The sequence below is a fragment of the Acartia tonsa genome, chromosome 10 (assembly GCF_053477335.1).
Source record: "Acartia tonsa isolate MP-2025a chromosome 10, ASM5347733v1, whole genome shotgun sequence".
Classification (NCBI taxonomy): domain Eukaryota; kingdom Metazoa; phylum Arthropoda; class Copepoda; order Calanoida; family Acartiidae; genus Acartia; species Acartia tonsa.
The window spans coordinates 25,520,266-25,545,758 of NC_137269.1; the positions used below are offsets into that span (position 1 = coordinate 25,520,266).

The window sequence follows — 25,493 nt, forward strand, 5'->3', positions numbered from 1 at the left end:
TTTGAAGATATATTTCTATAATTATGAATTTATTTTAAAATTCTTTAAAAAGGAAACTAAACTTGATTAACGCCCTTTGATAGATCTACCCCTTTATTGCATAAGTATCTTATCTAAAAATTTGTCATGATCAAAAAAGTACCATTGATAAAAAAGTGCTCTTAATGAGGTAACAAAGATATCTCTAAAACTTTCATAATTAAAACTGATTGCTTTGCTTTTTCAAGATTAAAATGATTTGCATTTCAAACAAAGAAATTTATTCCATCCGTAAATAGTAGATTAGCAAGAACGATTACGTTCTAAAGACCCCTTTATGCCTTCGCTCTTATTATGATTGGTTAGTTTCAATCAATTATTTAATCTACAGAAAGATTAATTTTGATTATCATCAATTTGGATGTACATTAAGTCTTAAGTACCTCAAAAATCAGACATTTTATTGATTTGTGTATAACGAACAAATGGTGTATATGTATGTATATAGAATAGCAACGATCCTATTATTTTTTTTTGTAGCAGCTATCTTACTTCAAGAACATGTACAGAGTAGCTGAGCTACTTTATAAAAAAACCGGCAATCATTGTTTAATTACAGCCATTGCAAATTTTAAATGCCATGCTTCTATTTTAATTTTTGGTTCTGATTTTAACCAATGCGAGAGCGTCTTTGCTGATGATAAAATTTGGCAATAGAATCTATTTATTTTGGAGATAATTTGGGGTTAGATAAAATTATTGTGGCGAATTAAATCATATTAATTGCGAACGATAAATAATTATTGCGCATTTATCTAGTTTTAAATTGAAAAATTTTAGTTGAAAACATAAAAGCAAAAAAATATTCGGAAAGATATTTCACAAATGACCATAATGAAAATTAGCCCCAAAGTTAACTAAAATATGCGGATGAAGCACAACTGCCGAGCCCTGGCATTTTTTATACCAACTTTAAAATGTACATTTATTTATAATGATACCTTGAGCTAGTTTTAGTTTTTGCAATTTCACTCTTATGATATAGAGCGTAAAAAATGAACAAACAGCATCAAAAAAGGAACCGAGAACATTTTTTTAGTATAAAATATTTAAAAAGGCTAAAATATCTAGTTTTAAAGCTGAAATTTAAAATCTACAATAATAAAAATCTTTTTTTTCTGTGTTTTATATCAAAATATTTTTTAGAAAATCACTCCTTCCCCTCGGTGGTGTGATAAAACACATAAAATGATTATATGTCATTCTGAAAAGCCTAATTAATCCTAATTTTTGGCAAAAGGGTGAACATTTGTTTTCATAGAAAAATTTCTCTTGTCATAAGCATATCAAATTAACTTTTTTTGGCAATTATATTTTTTGTGCTTATTTTAAGCCTCACAACTGTTTTACGGAAGTCTAAACTTTAAAAAATCAATTTAAAGCAACAACTCGAAAAAAACTGAATTTTGAATATTCATTATTTTAACAGATTTATTCTGTGACTGTCGCACAAACGTGCCTTCACACACACACAAATATCCATTTCAATCTCAATTTCTTCTCAGGGCTAAATATGCCAGAATTTTTTGCCTTTTTTGGGCATTGGGGGATTTTTTTTCTGTGCTAGCAACATTGTGCATTCAATTATGTCGAGTCTCATTTTTTCTTTGTTTTTTAGTCGCGGGACAAACAACTCTAAAGCAATGAATTGTTGGTCTTACATTAGTTAAAAGATTTGTAAGAGGATCTTCTAAATATTTCTATTATCTAATTATTTTTATTTTTTTGCTAAAAAAAGTGCTCAAAAATATTAAAATTAAAATAGATTCAAAGAAAGGCCAATTTACGAAATTACTTTTTCCTGAAAATTGCAAAAATATCAAACCTCAATAATATTTATTAAATCACGACAGATAATTTGTGATAGGTGATACTACAAATACCATTTCGTGTTAGTACATAACCGATGGGAAAGACCAACATATCAGGCTTATAGATTAGCTTCTCTGCTAAAAGGGTATAAACATGTTTAGATAGATTGCAACACATAACAATACAATGCTTAACTAATGTAAGCCCATATATCTTTCAGCTTAATATAATCCTTAAAAACATTTTGCCTTTTTCAATCAAAGAGTTGCTCATTAATAGATTTTTGCAAAGCTTTTGTTTATGTTTTATCGATTCAATGGTTTATTGTCATCCTTGTATAAAAGCCTTCTTAAAAGTGTGCATTAGACGTTGAGTACCTTTTCAAACAAGGATGACATACATCAAATCAGAAAGTCAAAAGAACATTTTCCAACATATAGTTACTACACTTTTGGTGTTATACAAATTATCGTTAAAGCTGAAATATAAGATATAATTCTTTTTTTTTTGTATTTTATCATAGAGATGGCGTAATTATAAAAATGAAACATCATTTAAAAGACATAAAAAAGGAGAAAAGTTACTATCTTCAAGAAAAGCATACATAATTATAACTAAAAAAACCAAAAAAGTAAGTGCGGGCAGACATTTGTTAGATAAAGAGTAGCTTCGATCCAAAAAAAACCTTAACCAACAAAGTCCTAACATCTTAAGTGTTGACAAAAATGTCAAAATTTAAAGTTATTTGACACTAAGACAATAATTTAGATTATCTTTAAACAGGATATATTAAGCAAAAAAGACCCCCCTCTCTATAGCTTTAAAAAGCAACAGCGGAAGAAAGAAAGAGGGTATGGAGAAAAGAGAGAGAGAATTAAAGACTAAACTAAGGTGTAAAAAAACCTTGCCTACAGCAACTATCCCTCATCCTACATACCATAGCTACTTTACTAGTTGTGTATACATACATAGGTGCATTGTTTACATCATTACATACATTTAGTATACATACATACATATTTCAGTAGCGTTGCTATTCCAAAATTTATTCCTTTACCGTTGTATCACTCATCAAATGTAAACCAGATTAAAAAGCTGTTTGAAATATTAAGAAACAATCTAAAAGTTATTAAAAGCTGCACTGCTTTCAGACGTAGTCATCCTTGTGTAAGATATCTATGCACGTACATTGTAATGTTATATTTAAATGTCTGCTTGTATGTACGTACCTACATTGTTTCTATTTTTTAAGATTATGTACTTTTAGCTGACATGGTTAGAAGCAAATTTACAAGTTAGTAAGGTTATAAACATACTTTGAAATAACTTCCTTACTTAAAGCTTAAAGCAACAAGGACAATAACAAACTATTGTAGCGAAGCTTCTGAAATCTACAATTGTACTAATCATCCAGGGTCATTTTCTTTATATTCGGATTCATGGCTTTTACTCAAACCTAGCATTGAACCACCTAACCATATTTGTAATTAATGAGTGAAAAAAAACTTATTTATATAACACTGTGGGGGCTCTAACCCTAAAGGATACTTTTCCTTCGTTGCTTTTCTTACTCTTAATTAACCAAACCTATTATAGATATTAAAAACTCCAAATTCTAGGACAGCTTTGCGACGTAATTGAACTTGATATTGAAAATTGGTTTAATACAAATTGATAGCCATTTTTCATAAGAAATTGGACAAAAACTGTTCAGAGTACAAAAAAGGGTTCTTACACAAAAAATGGTTAGTTGTGTTTGTAGACAAAATTGTAATTACACTAGTTTTTATACAGGAACTGTGTAATTTTGCCAATTGATAATTGGAACACAAAATTAACTGTTGTAATTCCTAAAGGCATTTTTTTTGACAAAGCGCACAAAATAAAATTATGATACTTCATACATTTGTATAGAATTAGTCATTTATTATGTCATTTTTATATAACGTTTTTCTATTGTGTAAAATTGGTGACTTAATTAAAGAGATGCGCAATTTTGTTTTGACTTTCCTTAGCCTTTGAATCCCTGAGAGCAACAACAATGTTGGTGGATTTATAGATATCAGGCATAAGGGATAAGATATTATAGTTTTAATTAGTGCGACAGAATATTTTCAAACTACATAAAATATACCTTTATGCTATTAATATTCGTAGGGGGATTAAATTATTTTGATCTACCTATCCCGGTGTCCCTGAGTGAGTATTGACCTTGACTGATTACCATATATACTAGAATGACAGATAAATATCTGTCCCCCACTCCCTGCTAAAGCCCCCCTCTCCCCGTTCTTAATCCAGTTTCCTACAATCTAACACGGGATTCAGGGAAGGTTTAATTTGCCGGAAACTTCATCTTGGTCTTTTTAAATTCTCATTTGTATAAGCTATAGAGTTTTCTTCTAGGCAGAATTTATAATAATTTAATATAATATTTACAATTTTTTGTTATCTTAACTTAAATAGGAATTTGATGCAAAAGATATAGAGACGGGTAAACCTATCTATGATTCTCCTTATTTTATAAAATAAAGGTTCTCTTATTCATGTTGCACTAACAAATTCTTGTAACCTTATAAGCCATTAGGCATGTAGGCCTGTTGTTAACAGAAAAAAAATAAACAGCCACTGTAATTACCTCCAAAAATATACATTTTTCTACAAATTAGGACCTTTAATTTGATTTCATTCATTGAAACACACAATTTTTTTTCAAGAAGCTGTTATTATTTAATTACCTAATTAGGCTGTCCAGTTATTTGCTGCGCTATTATCACGTAATTTTAATGACACACACGGACATTGTCATTACGTGTGGGAGGGGTTGACATTTTCCTATATTGTTCAGGGACTCAGGTCTCGGTCAATGGCAAGTAAAAAGATGTTAACGTATAAGTAAATTTTGGATTGGTATTTATGAAGAAATTTTGTATTGATAAAAAAGAGTTTTAAAAAATGTATGTATACTTAAAATTCCTGCATTTTGAACGGCAACAGTAATTAATCAATTATTCTATACATTGTTTGTATTGTTTGTTGTTCTATATTTGTTGACTTAGTTGATATTGTGTCAAAATACTACAAGTATTTTGAAATTACTTATTTATTTACTCTATTTGTTATTAATTCTAAAATAATATAATTTGAAAAGATTATTTACAAAATTTTATGTTTTTTTTTCATTTCCATGATTAAAAATATTATTTGCAGAACGAGGCCACTAATCCAAAGACGTTTTAGTATGATCTCTAAATTAACAAATGAACCCCTACCTTATTCGGTTATCATTGACATTTTTGGAAAAATTATACGCGATTGGGGGAATCTTAAGATCTATGGAAAAGATTACATATTTCACCCTGCCCATGCGAAACAGCGACTTATTTTAGGTCCATAATTAAAAAAAAGGATTTTTATTAAATCTCAAACATGAAACTTTATATTTTCTTCTGTGTAGGATAATCTCATAGATTACTTTTATAGACCAGAAGTTAGGTAGCTATAACTGACAAAATATTGCAATTGCTTTCATTCCATCAAAATTAGGAATTTATTTTATGACAAATAAAAAAGGTGTCACATTTTTTGTTATGATTGACTGTTTTTATCTAAAATTTTTATATAAAGAACAATCTTGATATGCTGTTATTATTCTATGTGAAGGTTAGTTAATGCAGCATGTAAAAGGTTGTGTCCAAATTGGGAATAAACCCATAACAAAAATAACATTCACAACCAATTCAAACTTATATTTCTTTCTTTGTTCATTTGGATCCCAGGGACGCAATTCACACACAAAAACATTTTTAAAAATGCTTTATTAGGCAGAATTTTTATAAATAGGACACTTCTAGATGTAGATTTTTTGCCGTCTGACATAAATTGGACTTCAAAATAGAGACTATATTGCTCTAATATGGTTTTAATTCAATAATCTTTGGGTGGAGAAGTAAAAATAATGATTTTGTTATTTTTATTGGAGGATACTGCCCCCTTTTCGCTGGTAATCCTTACTGCTTTTGTGAGTTTTCAGTTTAATTGAAAGAAAAATAGAAACCATATATGGTCTTACCAACTAGAGATATCTGTTTTGAAAAAGGATACAATACGCTCTTTTAGCCATGGTACTTTAAACCTTTTTAGATAAGGATAGTAGTAGCATTTTTAAAAGGCTTTTAGGCACCTTTTTTATTAAAAGTATTTTTGCAGTTGTTATTGAAGGTCATTTTACAAATTTTAAACTGCAAATCACATCCCAAAACATTAGACGTCTGTTCATAAGATTTGTTGTAAATGGACAAAGGGTTTCTTGTTGAAAAAGTACTTAAAAGACATTTCTTACTTTCAACGGCATATAAATCAAATAGGAGAGATAAATGCGTTGGTTTGAATAGGCAATAAATTAAACATTTAGTAAACACCCTCCTCACACACACACACACACACATATTCACACACAACACGTATTGGCACTTTCAAACAAAGGTCATATAAGTTGTCTGAAAGGTGTGGGTTACATTTTTAAAACTGCCCTAACTTCTTCTTCTCCTCTCCCCAATTTTGTAAAAAAGTTCTTTTCGAAATTACAAGCATAGCAGCTATAGTTGAAATGCAGGTTAGCCTATGTTCATTAGTTAAAATTGAGATAATAGCTCCAATAAAGAATTTGCCATAGTTAGGGGTGGGCTAAAAAGTAAAGACCATATGAGATGAAAAGGACATTATGGCTTTTTTGTATACAATATAAATGTATGGATACGTGCTTAGCAATTTTTACAATTTCTTTACTGCATATTTTCTCTACATGCCAATACAAAAACAAGGACGATTACGCCCAAACTTAGCAAAGATATGTTTTCTGCAGAGTAAGAAATGGCAAATATGATATTTCAAACCCTCTTTTGGGGAATTTATCTTCGTTTATTTTGTCAGCCTGCAAGACTTCTACAAACAGAATGTCCAAGTGAAAAAGTTCTCCGAAAGCTTACAGAGAAGCATCGCTACTGCCACAACTAATATTTTAAATGTTTGACTAATTTTTGAATTTTGTTTTTCAAGGCTTCGAATAAATTCATGAAGAAAAGGCAATTGTAGATAAATTGAACATCGCTCCAATTTTGCAAAGCTGAACAAACCAAATAGAAAATGGATTAGAATTAATTATTGTCCACTGTCTTATCCCTGTATTTCTGAGTATTATTTGTTTGTGTAGCAGGAAAAGTAAAGCAACTAGTTGAAATAAAAAATGTCATTCCAATAAATCTGGTATGGAGCTTGTTAAGCAAACAGGATATCATTGCTAAATGTTAACTGATAAAAAATGCAGTCATTATTTTTACTTCCTTTTCCCCCTTTTATTTACCCTCTTTTTTTCTTTTTCATTGTATTCAATCCTTCCCCCAATTTTTTTGGTAAAGTGTTTCTTTTATCTTTCTGTAAAGAAATTAAATCAGCCTGTTTCACGGTTTAAATAACAGGGAAGAAAAACGGGGAGTGGTGGAAAATAAAATGGGCATCTCTGAAAAGTGTTGCCTAATACAAAAAATATGGAAGGTCAAGTGAGAAGAAAGGGGACTGTTACTCCAAGGGGATGGTTTTCAAAGAAAGCTCGAGGGGAGGAGATGGAGGGGGGGGGGGAGAAACAGGCCTTAAGCAGCATTAGTTGACCAAGGTCAACATTTCAGGGCTACTTTAGACAACACCAACGCTTTAAAGGATTTTAAAGGGGAGGAGAGAGGGAAGAAAATGTACAACATACATGTTTGTAATATGTGCAAACGATAGATATCCTTTCAAAGTTATTTATATGAGGTTGGTAGTTTAGGCTAAAATGTTTTTCTCTGCTAGTTTCTTATTAACAAGCTTATTCAAAACAAAAAAAGAAATATTTAAAATGACAATAATTTTTTTTTGCCCAAAATATCTAAATGAGTCGTATTTTCTAATGTTAAACCTTCTACTAAAAAGCTAGGTATGCGCCGTCGTTGTGTATGTTGTATTTTCCTTTTGTATGAATTCATGTTTATTGAGATATTGTAGATATTCAAAACAGCCATGAATAAAATTACCTAAGGGTTTATTTTTCATGGCCTGGCCATTTTAGTTTTGCATACCCAACAAATTAATTTTTTTTCTTAAAGACATTTAAGATATATGTTAAAAATTAAAAATGAGGTTTTCCAAAAGTAGTGAAGCAATTCTGACAACTTAAAATAGAAACTTTACTAGCGGCTACACCCCTAGAGGCCTCTAGTGGCACTTTAAATGTTTTTGTTTGTTAAAGTCTCTACGATAATTCTTTATATTACGATACTTCTTTATGTTACGTTGAAGTCTCCCGAATATTAAAAAAAAATAGATTTTTTTGTCATTTCTCTTGGGAGGATGGTGGTACCCTCCCCCAAAATAGTTATAAACTTTCCCGGGACTCATGAGAATCTACCCTGTTAAGAAGAACCCGATAGGTTCAGTGGTTAGCGAGATACTTTGTTACAGACACACAAACACACAGACATCCTGTTACTTTAGTATAAGGATTAGCAAATGCTGTAAAAGTGCCTACAAATTTTGTTGTCACTAATCGTCAATTGAACCCAACAAAAAATTTACTTGAATTATTTGTGGTTATTTAAAGTTAGGTTAAGTAAGGTTTAGAAGAACCCGGCAGGCACAGTGTCCTAAAGGGTATATTTTGTGGTTTTTCGGCTCGTAGGATTAAATTATGTCAATTAGCCTAATTGGATATGATATTTAACTGCAGCCCTGACCTCAATGTTTATCCTATTTTGATGTTTATTCCTAAATATATGCAGTTATTACATCTTATACATATACACATCTATGCATCTGTGAAGAAAATAAGAAAGTACAGAGGCAGCGTGTTTGTTGATTACAATGACCTTATCTACCCTATATACATTCTTAATACCCATCAGTGGTTTGGGTTATTAGGGATATACAATTTAGTTTTTAAAAATATTACTATTTATGAAACTTTTATCTAAAAATTAAGAATAATATTTTACTTTTTAAAATGGTAGTTTAAAAAAGATTCATTCAATAAATTTTATAAAATTTATTTTTTCCTCGAGTGCCTTATCCCTTTGATTTGAAATTTGTCTATAATTTCATATTTGTGGTATGAGCCATACATAAATGCATATAATAAATAGGTACACTTGTGTATTTATGAGGCCTAAATTGTATACCCATAGAGTCTATAAGAAAGTTGCTGACTTAAACGTTGGTTATAATAACGACGTTATATCTGGATTATAACGATATGTCGGTCAATAAGCTGTAGGAAATATAGCATTGATATTGTCTGTCAACAAAATACTTCCATGTCTAACAGGATTATAAACTTTTATTGCTTAAAAATTTAGCCATAAAGTGTTTTTTTTCAGTTGTTGTAGATTTTCAGATTTAAAGTATCATGAAAATTGTAAAAACAACAATAAACCAGATTTAATCAAAAGCATAAAAGCCAAAAAAACTTAATCTGAACCAACAATCTTGCATGTTTTTTCATGTTAAAAAATTACCACCCCCCCCCCCCCCCCCCATTTTCAATGTTTTATCTCAAACAGTGGTAAGGAGGAATTTTGAATAGAGAATAGTGGGGGGGGGGGGGGCGATGGGGAGGTGGTCATTGATTTCCAGCTACGATAATTTCTTTCTTCCTTTCGCTTGAAGGCATGGTCAAACTGTCGGGGGGTATAGTTGCCTTTGCCAACCATCTACAGGGGTAAGGGGGTGGATTCTAGATAATCAATAAGAAAGAATTTATTTTAGGTTTAGGTTTTACACAGCTACTTTTAGCCAACAAAATTGTCAATTGAAAGACTTGTTACACAATTAAAAACGCATTATTCATAATAGTTTAAACATACATTTACATAATAAATAATATAATATCTTTATTTTAATATATTACAATCTTATTAATAAAAATATTGTTGCTTAGCTACCAATGGGAAAAAAAGTTTTTTCTTATAATTTTTGTGAAAAAAATACTGTTTAAATAATGAGTTTAATTCCTTAGATAACTACAGGAATTAATCCCCTGTTATCTGGGCCCTGAATTGACTCGAAGGCGATAGCATACAGCGAGATATCCTTTTAATATTAATTTTCTTAAACGCTTTTGGATAACTTTTGGCATAAGGGCCCTTTTCCCTCCCAGTACCACTTTTGTAGAAAAAAAAGGTAAAGGAAAAATGATCTCAAGGCAACTGGTGTGGTGAATTTTGGAATTTTTTTAAATCTTAGAAAATTTTAGACGAAACGATAAGTAGTCTATTCATTCTTACAAAATTTTGTGATATTACAGCATTTTTATGAGTTTTGGTCATAGATATTACCTCAAAAAATGCAATTGAAAAAAAATCACTTTTGTAAAAAAAAATATTATTTACCTTCACTGTATTAAATGTTTAATAAGTTTAAATTAAAAAAAAAGGCTTTCGTTTTATTCAATAAAAGTTATCTTACATAAAATAATCTAATTTAGTCGGTACTAAATTCAATAGGAAATGCTTTTTGGGGCCTTTCCATTTTCATTTTGATTTGATTAGCTTAATTAAATTTTGTTGAATTTTAAATTAATTTTTTACGTGTTGTATCTCATTGCCATTTTTTTATTCATATATCAGGGTTATTTTTAATTAAACCCCATACATCTTGTCTTCTTAAGTCTTTGATTTAAACTCTTTTTGTTCATATAATGTCAACATAAAAATATAATGATTTTAACTAAAAGTATTATTTTTTGTCAGTGATGACCACTTTTACTTATGCAATATAATGTCAACAAAAGAATAAGTTCTACAGGGAATAAGAAAACTATAAGTCTACAGCACTCCTTTATATTTCCCTTTTGTATATATTGTGTATGTATGAAATCTCTTATAAAAGTTGATGAAACATGCTTCAAACTTTTAAGGACAAATATAAATATATAGGCTTGGTCACAAGTGTCATGGGGACAAGTTTTACAAAAAAAGAATAAAAATCATAATTTTAAAGCACAAATTTGTCAATAAGAAGCACATTATCAAAACTAAATATATTTTCTAAATGTTATCAATCTTCACTTAAAGTGCATTTAATTTTCACTTGCCCAAAAAGTTGTTTAACACGAGCACAGAAAATTTACCAAGAGTCTTAAAGTACTTGTTCGTGTGTGTGCGTTTCAGGACATATCGTGGGCGTACAGGAAAATTTTGGTCAGTTTTCGCGGGGGGGGGGGGGGTGGAGGGCATATGACAAGAATGGTCAGATAGCGGGGGGTTGTCTAGTTAAACATTGATGTATCTATTTCTATCATCCAGAAGAAAACCTCTTCCTTTTATAAAGTCCTTAAACCAATATTTGTAGAAAGAAAATTATTTAGGAAGGGAGGGGGGTTGTAAAATAATAAAATTCAAAACACACTTCTTCATTTCAATGCCAAAAAAATTAGGATGTTCAAAGTAAAGCATTTCTACAATAATTATATGTCAGTCCTACCTTTTATAAATCAACACTTTTTAAAGAAGAAAATATAAGTACATCTAGATATTATTTTCTAAAAAAACGTAATTATTCTTCTTTATTATTTGCTAAAGATAAATAAGAGAAAATATACAGAAATTGTGTGAATAGTTGTCTATGAGAACCAACATTTGTTTTAGATATCATATGCGCATAAATTATAAAAAATACACATAGAATGAAAATAGGATTATTTTATTTTTACTTTTCATAGAGTTTCAGTCATGATTACCCCTTTCATAAAGAATCTTATTTCACGGTGGTCAATCTGTCACTGTCTGTCTGTCTGTCCGTCCGTCAGTCTGAGAGTCAAATAGTATTTTCAATCTTACTTACATTACAAGCACAAATTGGTTTGTCCAAAGGCAAGTTTTCTTAACACGTTAATATTATTCACACAAAATTTGTGTGTCTGTCAGAGTTGCGATTTTGGCTCCATGCATTAAATAAAAACAAGGTCGATTAAGTTTAATAGTAGTGTTTTAAATATGAAAAAATGTACGCGAACTATTTTTCTAACTTTTTCGGTATTGCTAAACAAGAGAAGTCAATTTACTAAATTCTATTCCTTTTCGAAATTTACAATAGAAACACGTACGGACTTTCTAGTAATAACTCTAGAGTTGCTACACTTCTGAAAATATACCTAAATAAAGACTCTAAAGAGTAAACATCATTCTAACATGCCTAAATTAAGATATGAGTTATCTTTTAAGAAACAAAACCTTATAAAAGAAAAGCTGCGTGTTTGGAAAGCTAATAATTTATGGAAATAACAATATAATCAAAGCTTTGTGTTATCTATTACAAAATTCAAATTGTAATTAAATTCACATATGTTATAGAATGCTTGTTTACGAATGAAAAGAAAAGTTGATATATAGGTCAATATGCACGTTTTCTATTCTAAATTTTATAAAGTAAAAGTTTTTAAAAAATGAAAGTTCGATCATATGAAATATCCTGCATTGTAAGCAATTCTAAGATATATTAGCATCGAGTTTTTGTTTATACTTATTGTCTGATCATATTTCATGTTTATTTGTCTGTCTGGTTAATTTTAAATGCTGTTTTTTATGGATATAGTCATCCTTGTTTTTCAAGTATTGAACCAACTGCAATGATAAAGTTGTTGAAAGTTGAATTGAATGACTTTGGGTTTATATTGACATGTTGATTTATCTGTCTTCATTTTAATCTAATACCTTCAATTTGCCGGTGTGTATTCATTTCCGCAAGGTGTTTAATATTTGGAAATAATTAACAACAAATAAGTACTAGAAGTAGTTTAATAATTGATAAAGGTATAAAGTAAAACGGGAAGGGGTTCTTTTTTGCTGTTGAAATAATATGCGGTTGTGTAGATTTTATACTTTGATACATATGCAGAAGGGAATGAACTCCTCATTTGACCACCCCCCATAAATGTCTAAACATGGATTACTATACATGAATAGTCATGTAGCTTATTTTAGTTATTCAAGATTATTTAGCGTCAATCTAAAACTTTAGACAAGCTTGATGTTTACTGATAACGTTTAATTAATAGTATGCTTTACAATTTAAACCTACTTAAATCTTAGCTTAGTTTTAATTTGATTTATAAAAAAATGAATTTAATGTCTTATTTTGACACTTTCATATATATATTTTTTTGCGATTATAAGACACAGATTTAGGATCTAAACAGTCGATTAACTTTGATATAATGACGGCACATATTTTCTATGCATATTTAAAGTTGCACATCTTAGAACAGTTCTGTATGGGGGTTATATTTTTATAAAAGGTAGCGAACCTTCTTTTCTATTCTAACTCTTAAATGTGTTAAACTTGTATTAATAATCCGAAGCATATTTTATCCGAATTAAACTTATTTGATATTCTATGATTACATCTTTTAAAATGAGATACCCAACTGTATAAAACGGGGGAGGTCTATGTCAATCTTTGCTTTCCCTGTTGTACCTAGTACCAAGTTATTGACATACAATTTGACTATAAATCATTTGAATAAATGGTACATAGCTAATTACTTATTTCTATTGTAAACCTATTGATACAACTTGATCTAATTTAAAAAAAATACATTAAAGCCATGTACTTATGTTAATATAATAACAGCACCAAAGTTTACTAGGTTTGAGTGTTTGTAAGTTAAGATCCCAGTGAAGAATTAAGATTGCATTAAGATATTGAGACAAACCACACACTACACTATTTATATCTTACAGCATATCTCAACATAACAAATAGGCCCACTCTTGAGGCATACAACACTAGGACAAATATGTCTATATGATCATAAGCAGATGTAACTTATAAAATTAATAAATGCAATTCCTTTAATATATCTATAACAAAAGTATACCCAATGGCTTTTTCTTAATCATTTAAAAGACAGATATAACGACGTATAGACAGAACCTAATTAAAGAGTAGCTGTGCTGCGAATAATGCCAGTTAATTTTAGCCTGATTATTATGCCTTTAAGCATTGGCTGACCTTAAACAAAAATATTTCATACTTTACACTGGTCTTGATTTATGAAAATTTGGAATAATTTGTTTAAATAAGGAAACAGTTTTTAGCCTAATTTTAGCATGGTTGAAGTTGCGTGGCTACTCTTTAACTAATGTTTGTATATCTGTTTTTTTGACAGTCTGCAACTAATAATATTATTTAAAAAGTTAAAATAAGACCCGTAATTTGCGAGATCTTAAGCTTCAAACAATAAAATCTTAATTCTTTATAGTTTTTATTATAGGACAAACATACATATTTTCAAATTTATTAACATAAAAATTCCTAATAGTTCTTGTAAACAATATGAATCGGAAATGATTTAAACTAATTTAATACATATGGTTTGAGGCTTTAATTTCAATCTTTATAAAAGTTATATGAGTGAGTATTAGGTATGGGGTATGAATTTGTATTTAGATATATGGAATGATACCATATGTATTAGAGTGCTTACAAATTATATAACTTTTGAAAATATTTAAACATTTGTAATATAAAGAAGTAAGGTTTCGAAAATACTGGTCCGAATTGATTGTACTTTTTAGGGAAGCTTTATAAATATCCTGGGGAGGTTTTAGGCTATTTTTCTAAAATTCTTCACCTCCCCTAGATGCAAGAGGGGAAGCATCAATTATTGTATTTGAATTCCTCTAATAAATATATGACGTGCGCGGGGTAGAATTATATTCAATGACATAGCAGATATTGAAATATTTCATTCTCATACCTTATATATTATATTATAATTTTTTCTATTGATAAAGAAAGAAAATTAAACAAAAGAACGTAATAACAAAAAATTCACAAAATAACATTTAAATTTTGTTCGAAAGGATTTAAAAGACCCAAAAGGCCTTTGTAGTGCCTTAATTTGAAGAAAATTATATAAAAATTGCAACAAAATAAAAATGCAAACGTATTTTTTTCAATTATTTTCATTAAAATGTAGCGAGAGGTCAAGTAAATCTATTGAAGCAAAGCTACTATATAACTGTCAACTTATTTGTTTTATTTGCAATGTATTCGTGCGAAAAAATAACGCATAAGCAATTAATATTTTGATATCATGTTAAAAATTTGATTTTTATCTGACTTTCACTTGATGGTGATTAAGTGTTAATTACAGGGCAATGAAATGAGGTAATTTAAAAATAGAAAGGAAAAAACAAAACTGAAAGCTCTTCTGGTGTCTTTGAAGGAGATAAAAGTGGATATTTTACGGTATGAAAACGGCTTACATTAGGATATTCAAAACAACTTAACAAGAAATATAAGTCCTCTATCTTCTATAGCTTCTAATGAAAAATAGTCACCGGACAGATGAATTACTCCAAGTTTTAGAGTAGATTGCATTACCAAAACACATTCCCATTTTATTCAAAATTATATCAAAGTATGCAATTAGATTTAAACAGCTATTTTTGGTTTACTTCAATATTTAAAAAGTCTCCTTTCTAGAAAGGAAAAAAGTTGTAAAAATGGATGTAAATTGTAGAATATACGTGGATATTATGACAGGGGAAAAACTGTCGTCAATTTAACTTGCTAACATAGAACTCATTTATTTGTGAGTTCGTTCCAAAAGTAGGAGGGGAGAGATTAGAATTGGATCGTTATCTTAGCCCACTGCGTGTTTCATTTTATTAGAGAACATGAAAATCTGGTGTAACATCCAAGTAATAATATAACCATTGTTGTAAATTAGATAGAAGATGATCACACACAGCGATGTGCTTCGCTGACACACAAATTAAAACTTTCATGTTCTATAATTTATAATACTTGGCAAATTATCAGCACCAGGTTATTTATGGTCAATAGTTTCATTTTAAAAACAAGGATAAGTATCTATAGAATAGGAGTAACTTTAATACAAAATGTATACTTTTTATTACATATTTTTTTGTTTCAAGGATATCAACAAAAAAATGAATAATAATCGAAGATTTGTGGCAATTAAACTATTTTATAATCATTATTAATTTCTTTCTTAACCATTACATTTGTTTTTTTGGTCAAATAACTTATAGAGCTTAAACTGAGTAGATTTGCTTTAAAAAAATAATTTTGCTAATTTAGACCCCTTTCTATTTTTAACATTTCTAAAATTGAAATAAAAGAAATGAAAATTAACTGATAATATATTTAGAAAAAAGTAAAGTTTTGATATCAATAGAAAATGTGTGAAAATATAGTGTTTGAAAATATTTTCTATGAAAACAACATGAAATAGAAAAATATTTCTATAGAAATAAAGTTTTATCTCTCTTTTATATATGAATATCATTTTAGTTTCTGGAATTTTAAAACTTTTTCAATATATTTAAAAATTACATTATTTTAAATATTAGGATGTATGTGTGCCTTTCCAAGGCTCTGAATTTGCTCTAGAAAAAATAAGAGTAATATTATTTCTCGTATTCATTCGAATCCGGTGGATAGGAACCTCATCCATACGAAAAAACTATGTCTAGCATCGTATTTTATCCAGCTTTCTACGAATATAAAAATGTACAATCATAAGATTAAAACCAGTTTTTTTAGCCCGTGCATTCGGCACCTCGGGGCTAAAAAACTGGTTTTAATCTCATAATTGTACATTCTATATCCGCGGAAAGCTGTTTATAATACGATGCGAAAAATAACTATTATGCTACGAATTATAATTTTATTTTTTTTGCGATAAGACAATTGACGATAAATCGATGGTTATCTATACTAATAATATAAAAAGCAACTTCTTAAGACCGAAAATATTGGTTGAAAAGTTTGGACTCTACTAGTTTGAACCAACCAATCAAGATCTAATAAAAGTACCCAAAGTTTTAAGCCAACTAATAAAAGAGTTTGTACCAGAAATATTTATTATCCAATATCATCTTCCTCCCTAGTAAATACTACAACTTAAGTCAGTGTGTGTGTGGCTTTTGAAGCGTGAAAAAAAACATTACTTTCTTTTTCCATGTTCCCTACAGGTTTTCATTTAATGAAAGCCACAAACATATAAGTAGGATTTATATTCTGCTTTTTGAATCATATAATGTTGACATTTTCTCAAAAAGTAAAGTTGGTAGGGTTTGTTAGATTTTTTTAATCAAAAAAATATTTAATTATGACAAAAATACAGTCAATTATAATTTAATGAATAAATATTATACATAATACAATCTAATTAAATTATATAATTTTATAAACAGATCCTATTCAACAAAAGATTTATTAAACAAGTTTAATTTGCTCTGAAACTAATTTAGAATTAGAATCATTATATGCACATTGAAACAAGAATGATGATGATGTTAACAGTAGCACAGCAATAACAAGCTAACTTCATGATTTTTAAAAGCACTGTTAACTGTTTGAACATAAAGATAGGATTTTAATAAATATAAGCCTTTTCTAACAGGTTTGCATACTTTAATTTAGATAATATCCCAATTTTGTAGTAGCTATGCTTGTAAAAAGAATCTAATTATATGAAACTCTACAACAACTTTTAAGCTCATTATTAAATTATTCTTTTATAACAAGGATTTCTTTTCTTTTCATTTAATCCTTTTTTGAAAAAGTTCTACTTGAAAATGTATATTCATCTTTTTATAGAATAGAATGATAGCTAGTTAAAATAATTAATTATATTGTATTAATAAGATTTATTTTTTTCAGGTATAATCCGTCCAGCTGGAGGAGATGCCACAACAACCTTGTACCTGGAGGCCACAGCTCCCCTCAACTTTCCCCAGGGCGTTCTCACCTCCACCGTTGACACCTTCATCAATGACGGAACCACCACCGAGTACATGACCCAGCATATTGGCACCGCCATCAATGATGTGTATGCCAAGATTCAGACAACCAGCAGTAGGGAGTATTACAGGATTGCACCAACTGCGAGCCAAAATTATAATGCTCCTGCCAGGCCAACTGGCCTCATTGGGTCCTCTACAAGTCTTGACATCCACGGGCCTGTTTCTACTTACTACACCATTGAAGAGTACAGAACCTATGTTGATGGTCATTATGCTCATCTTGTTTCATCCATCACTAATGTTGTCACCGACACTGAGCAAATCAAGCCCACACCAGCTTTTGGTTATGATGCCTATCTCAACACTGATGATCAAGAGGCTGAACAGAGAATCAAGGATTCGGTCTTTAGCAGCTATGGTATTGGTGGAAACAATCCTAGCATTGCTGCTGTCACCAAGACTATTGGACATTCTTTTTTCCATGAAGATTCTAAATTTGAGGAAGAGATTCTGAATGAAATCGACGACCTCCCTGGCACCATTAAGCGTCCAAGACAGGTTGACCTTGATGATCTTGTTGCAATTGAGTCTGAAGCAAATGAGATTGAAATTGATCCCTCCAAACCTGTACAGGCTCTGCCAACCTTCACTGTTGACCACAATGGACAGCTCAATATTCCAACTCCCAAGATTGAAGTGTTGAATCCCATTACTGAAAAACAGAAACCCGCCAGACAGCACAGATTTCTGCCACAAGACAAGCCAGAAAAATCAACCATGGCTTCTGTTACTTACATTGGCTTTGTTGACTTTACAACCACCATTGATGATACTGTTGTTATTTTCAAGCCCAAGAATGACTACAATACTGCAACTAAAAATATTTTCCCAACAAGAATTGAACCAACTAGCTCGTTTACTCAATCATTCACAAGCAGTGCTAGGCCTGCCATTGGCCAGGTTAAGCTTCCTAAAGCTTTTGACTTCAATGCAAGACCTGGACTTAATATCGTAGATGATGATCAGGATGATAAGAAGGAGAGCTTTGAAGAGGAAGATGAGGATGAATTTAGGAAACATACATCTGGTATCAATGCTCTGAAATCTTTGCTGTCATCCTCTGCTGCCTTAAGATCAAGTGTGTACAACACTGTGTCTAGATCAAGATTTAATATTGCACCCAGCAGCTCTGTTCCTGTTTTTGTGTCCACAACTCTATCACCTTCTGAAGAACTTGAGCAGCAGTCTGTTGGGTATGAAATCACTGAATCGCCCCTGGATTTGCTACCCTCTATTGACCCTTCTGCCGATGTTGAGCTTGTATTTAAAACTCTTTACACAACCTTTACCTACTTCACCACCTTCTACAAAGAGTCCACAACAAGAGTCAAGAGCAGATTGGAGATTATTTCAAATGTTAATACATTAACCAACATTTTGAAGTCTACTGACCTGCCAGCCATTAGCATTTCTTGTGAGCTTGACTCCAGCTGTCTGTTTGCCTCTGATGCTTCAGGATTTGTTGGCCGCCCCAACACCAGACTGTTTGAACAGCCAAGAAGCCAAGATGGCAAGCCAGTTAGCTTCAATATTATTGATGATACAATTGAGGGTGATCGTCCTAGAGGTTCCAAAATACCCAACTATTTTTACACAACCTATACCTATTTCAAAACAATTACAGTTGATGGTACAGCCTCTGTTCAGACCAGCACTGATATTTACTCAAACACCAATACTGAAGCCATTAACATTGGTGTTGTGACACCAGTCACTGAAATTCTTCCTACATCATCAGCTAAAATCACATTGATAACTGATGCCAGCAATAGCCCTTCCAAAAGTTCAATCTCAGCTTTCCCTGTAAGAAGACTGGAGGTCTCATCAATTAAAGACAGACAGCTGCAAAGAGAACTGACTACTCCTGAAACAACAGATGAAACAACTACCAACTCTCTGATTGACACAAGACCAACTGAAGAATCTGTCTTTACTATTGATGCTATTGAGGTATCAACTGTTCAAACAGAGACTACCAAAAATGATGGAGAAGATGATACAGATTCTATCACCACCGAGACTCCTGGCTTGACTGAGGAGGTCACTGAAGTTTCTACCACAGCTACCACTGAATCTTCCGAACAGGAACTTGATGCTGAAAGCATTATTGTTGCACCCAGGACAGTGTATACAACTTACACCTACCTAACAACATTGTTTAAAGGTAGCACAACCACAGTTATGAGTAACTTGGAGACTGTTACAAATATTGTTACTGATGGAATCATCCAACCAACACTAATTGAAGAGAGTGTTACATTCTATACTACCTTCACTTACTGGACAACAAGCGTTGATGGATCAGAAACTATCATTACAAGTAGTGAAGAAACCCTCACTAATATTCTGGAAGGATCTGCTGCTTACACATCTGTCATTGAAGCAGCTCTTCCAGGTTTATCTGGCGAAGAAATCAATGCTACACCTCCCACCAACTCTTTTATTGAGCAGACAGCGTTTACCTTCCCTACTACCAGTATCACTGAAGATCTTGATGGCTCTGAAGAGATTTCAACTGTTGTTCCTGTACTTCAGTCCAGTGAGGGCGAGGAAGACAAGTCTGTGTTTGATACTCTTGCAACCAGCTCTCAGTTTTCACTAACCTCATCACAAGGTTTTGATGATGATGATGACTTTGTTCTTACCACTGAATCTAATGATGAAGAGGATGATTCTGAGGAAAATGATGATGGAAATGAGAACAGAGGTAGAGGCACTGTTCGTCCATCAAGAGTTAGGAACAAGCTTCTCTTCTCTAGGCCAGGCAACTCTGGCAACACATTTACCCCTGTAATCCGTCCCAACCTTAGCAACAGACAGATTCCCAGACTATTCAAGCCAAGCAGAGCCAGGGTGAGCACAACTGTGGCAACAAGAACCAAGAACAGTGTTAAGCCAACTTTGATTGCAACTCCTGCCAGCTCAGCTGCAGTAAACAGTCCTCTGTTTGATACCAGCTCAAGATTCTTGTCCAGTGCTAACTTTTTTAGCAGAGGTCAAAGCAGATTTAGCAGCTCTCAGCTCCGAGGTTCTAGCATTCCTATTTCAACATCTGCATTTGGAGCAGCTTCAGATAGCATCAATCCATCATCTGTTCTACAGAGGGGATCCAAGACATTTAGCAGTGAGCTAGTTGAGTCTACAACCTCCCCAACTGTTTTTATCAGGCCTATTCAAAGAAATAAATCAAATCCATTCAAGGCCAGGCTAAAGGCGTTGCAGCAGAATAGATTGAGGCAGTTGCAGGAGGCTAACAAAATCAACAATGACGAAGAGATAGACAATGATAGTGATGACAATGACAGAAATTCCCTTTCCATTCCTAACTTCCCCTCCATTCCTGGTGGAAATGCACCCATTTTTGTTTCCTCTCAAAGACAGACTATAACTAGGCGTCCTAATACTGAAGCTAATATTGATCTTCCTGATGAAATTAAGGCAAGGCGTGAGCGTGCCAGGGAAAGGATAAAATCCTTGTTTTCCAATAGAAGACCCTTCACCAATGCACGTCAAAAAAGACAGGTATATGGTTCTGATTTTGGAGCTCGGACAGAGAGACGGCAATCCTATATTTTCAGACGTTCCCAATCCTATCCTTACACATCCTCCTCACAATCCTCTCAATCCTCATCCTCCTATTCTCAACCTCAATATTTCCTCAACAAAGACAATCCTCCTTTTACTGCCTTCCGCCATTCTCCTGCCGAGACATCTGTAAATTATGATAATGATGAAATATTTAATGATAATGATGATTTATATTCTAGCAATCTGGTCCCTGGTTCTGATGTGACCAAACAACAGTTCCGTCGCCAAGCCACAGACACCAGATCCCGCTCAAGATTTAGGTCCAGAAACCCATCCACCAGAGAGGAGACTACCTCCTCCCCAGCCCTCACCAGGACCAGAACTAGGTTTAGGGACACTAGATTTAGGGACAGGGATACCACTACTCAACCCCCAACCACAACGCCTTCTGCTGTCTCTAGATTCAGTAGGTTTAGGCCAAGGACATTTTCAACTGACAGCCGCAGCATTAACAGCTTTGGCTCAACTAGAAATCAAAATTTATTTAATCGTGACAGCACTAGAAGCAGGTTTGGCACAACTGACACTTCCTCTACTAGAAATAGTTTGTTCAGCCGTCCCCAGGTTATTGATTATAGTGATTATGACTATTATGATTATGCTGATACTGACCTACAGTCTTCATCTGAAGAGGTTCCTGATTACATTACAGTCACCCATCAAGTTCCAGTTGCCACCAAGATTCCTGTTGTAGAGTTTGGCAGGACAGAGCTGCGTGACATCCTGTCCACCAGCCCCAGTCTTGAGGTTGTGGCTGTCACAGCTCTTAAGTCAACTGATATCAACAACAGCCCTGTAATTTATGCCAATGCTCACACTTTCACTCCTCAGATTGGTGTTCAGGACATTCTTTTTGATGCTCTGAGAGCCACTGAAACAACACGGATAGAATTTACACCAACTTTAATCCGTGGCAGAAGAACACAATTTTCTCACATCATTCCATCAACCATCTACAATGTTGAGACTGTAACCACCCAAATAGTTGAACCTGTGGATCAAAATCAGCTCCTAAACAGCCTCTTACAACACCTCTTACTTGGCAACAGCCAGTCACCTATCCAGAGCACACCTGCCCTGCCTGCTATCAACAGTGCTGCCCCCCCTCTTATTGTGCCTTCAACTCCTGTAACTAATTTTATCACCCACACAAGTACCTATGTAACTACTATTACTGAAGAAGAGTCAACTGTCCTTCCCATCACTCTGAGAGGAAAGGCCATAACAACCACAATTATTGAAAGTTCTACTAAAGTAGTAACAGCCACTGAGTACAGTACTGAAACTCAAGTTCATACACCTGCTGTAGCACCCACTATCCCTAATATATTGGCTCCAATTCTGCAGACACAAGCTCCTGTTGTACCTGGATTAAACCAGCAGCTGGCCAGTTTACTGCCAGCTATTCTTGGCTCTGGAGGCAATCCCTTGCTGAAACAACAGCAAGAACAGCAAGCTTTACAACAACAACAAGTTTTAGCCCTCCAACAACAAGAAGCACTGCTGGCAAAGAAGCTGCAAGAGCAGCAGCAGGCACAGCAAATTGCCAGAGAACAGGAGGCCCTAAATGAACAGTTGTTGGCCAAAATCAATCTTGATGACTTTACAGAAGAAGACCTTGCTAACCTTGACATAGATGCTGTTTTAGAAGCTGTATCAGGTCAAGATCTTGGTGTCATCTTTCCCAAAAAGAATCTCTTTGACAATATCCAGCCAACAGCTGTGGCAGCCCCAGCCGCCGGCCCCTCCACCTCACTTCTTACCATTTTCAAGTCTGGCGACAGACCTGGAGAATTTACCAGTCTTGTGTCAACCATAGTCCTGGATGGACGTAGGATAAAACGTGATGCCATAAACCCTACCACTGTACAGCCAATTCAAAAGACAGAGCTGCCAATCATGAATCAGATAGAGCTGTTTGAGTTGGGAGCCGCTAGGGGACCAGTTGACATTACTTTGAAGAACAGCTTTATTATTGACACATTGCCACCTAATCTAGTGTCAAGTATAGATGTCCCTGCACATTCCACCATCCATCCTTAGGTTTTATAAACCAGATTTTAACTTTTTAGGTAGCTCTTATCCTAGCTTTTTATCTTTATTAAAATAAAATCAAATACCTAAGACTTTTTAGCACATTAAATTATAATAGTATTCCATGTACTCTCAGATTAAATAACAATAGAATACTTGCCATGTATCTCTCAGACTGTTGGGAAATTTTAGTAGAAGTAAATAAATATTTTTTACAGAAAATGGTAAAAAGACATTTTAATTGTTTTGAATACCTACTGACTTTTAATTATTGACAATTTTGCTCAATCAAAATTTTATTCTGGTCCATTATAAAATCATTAAAAATGTTACCTATGTCATTTGCTGTAAGAAATCATGTTTTTTTTTACATTTAGTCAAAAATTTGCCATTTTTTCATGCATTAACGCATTATTCTGTGGGCTTTATTATTTTATTATTATTATTAATTTTTTATAGTTTTTAACTAGAAAATGTAATCATTTAAAATTCTACGTGAGAGTTAGTCTAGAAATTTAGGAAGAATTTTGTGATTACTTTTCTACTTAATCATATTTCCCATTTTCTTTTACTTTTTTTTGTAAATATAATTTGCTATGTTATAATCAGAATTAGAATTATTTTTCGAATACATCAATTTTACCTAAAATATCTGGTTGATACTTTATTTGAAAATAAATACATTGGTGAAAAATTATGTGAAACTCTATGTACACTTTTGTGAAACAATTATGTTGAAAATTAAAAAAAGAGATATGTTTATCATTTTTTAATCAATATCATTTGCTCTTGAATTTAATATTTGTAGTAGGATGAATTTTAAAAATACCATTCACCTTAGGGTAAGATCAAAATGTTAGCTGTTGCCATTTTTAAAATAATTTTAAAGATGATAAACATATTTTAAATTCAATTCTCATATAAAATAAGGTGATCAAATTCCTACTTTTTTATTCAAAATTTGTTCTAAAGCCTCTAACAAAATATTATTTAATTTTATCAAAAAAAAATAATATGTTTGATATTAGTTTAGAAATTATTTTCATGATTGAATAAAATTTTGTTTTAAGCTATATACCATTTTTGGTCTTTTTTCTGTTACATTTTAAATGTTAAAATATGTATGTTTTTTATTCTGATAGATATGATTTTATATAAATATATGTACAATAATGTTATTTTAATTTTTTTATTAATTTTTTTATGCTTATGTCATGTTATTGAATTTTCAGGTAAAAAGAAATTTAAGATTATCTTAATCATGAAAATATGGATTTTTAAAAAAATTTGATGGCAAAAATTCTTCTACCTACGGTTTTAAGAATTATTGAATTATCCTAAGTAGCACAGCAAATCTATTTTAAGTAGAAAGCAAGAATGATATTTTTCAAAAGGAGCAACTTTTTCAAGTCAATGCTTTTTTTCTTCGTGTTTTTAAACATCTTTATTATTTCATTATATTGAGTCTTTACTGTCTACCAAACTTTAAATTTATCTAGAATCAAATTAACTGTTTTCTGGCTATTACAATTATGCTTTTTCTGAGGGCTATAATTGAAATTTTCAACGTATTAAGTCATTTGTAATCCAGTTGGAAAATTTATAAATCGTGACCTTTGCAAACTATGATATCTAATTTTGCACAATAGTTAGGTATATAAATACATGGCAGTGTGTTGGAAATGGCATTTTTTTAAAATTATTAAACATTATTTAGTGGTAGATTTTTTTTGATTAATCTCACATTTAAAAAAAAACCTTTCTATCAAAACTAAATTCACAAGACTAAGTTCTTTATAAGATTCCAGTTGCTTCACACCTGAAGGGATTCTGCATAGGAAATAGAAGAAATTAAGCACAAAAATAATTTGTAGGCATCCCTAAAATAAAAATATTAATATTATAATAGAAGTACATTACCAGAGCACATTTAAACTCCCATATACCTTACTGGACAAGTTGGGCGCCAAGGTTGCTGATTATTTTGCGGGAATAAAAGACTAGTTATCATGGGCTGAACGTCATGGAATAATTTAGAATACAAGACATAAATAAAATTTTAGCTAAATTATTAATTAATGTCCTAATTTCGACTTAAAATTCGTTAATGAATGTCAGACAACTTTTGACAACTTTTAATGAATATAAACA

The 25,493-nt window shown here is 31.8% G+C and overlaps 1 protein-coding gene across 1 annotated transcript in view; it reads left to right on the forward strand.

The window, feature by feature from the left end:
- The window catches only part of LOC145329699 (uncharacterized), a 94,179-nt gene extending 69,659 nt beyond the window's left edge, over positions 1 to 24,520 (forward strand). The window contains exon 3 of the mRNA XM_080174061.1: positions 17,578 to 24,520. Within this exon, the coding sequence (XP_080030187.1) occupies positions 17,578 to 23,351 (5,774 nt within the window). The 3' untranslated portion in view covers positions 23,352 to 24,520. The remainder of the gene's footprint in view (positions 1 to 17,577) is intronic.
- The last annotated feature ends 973 nt before the right edge of the window (positions 24,521 to 25,493 follow it).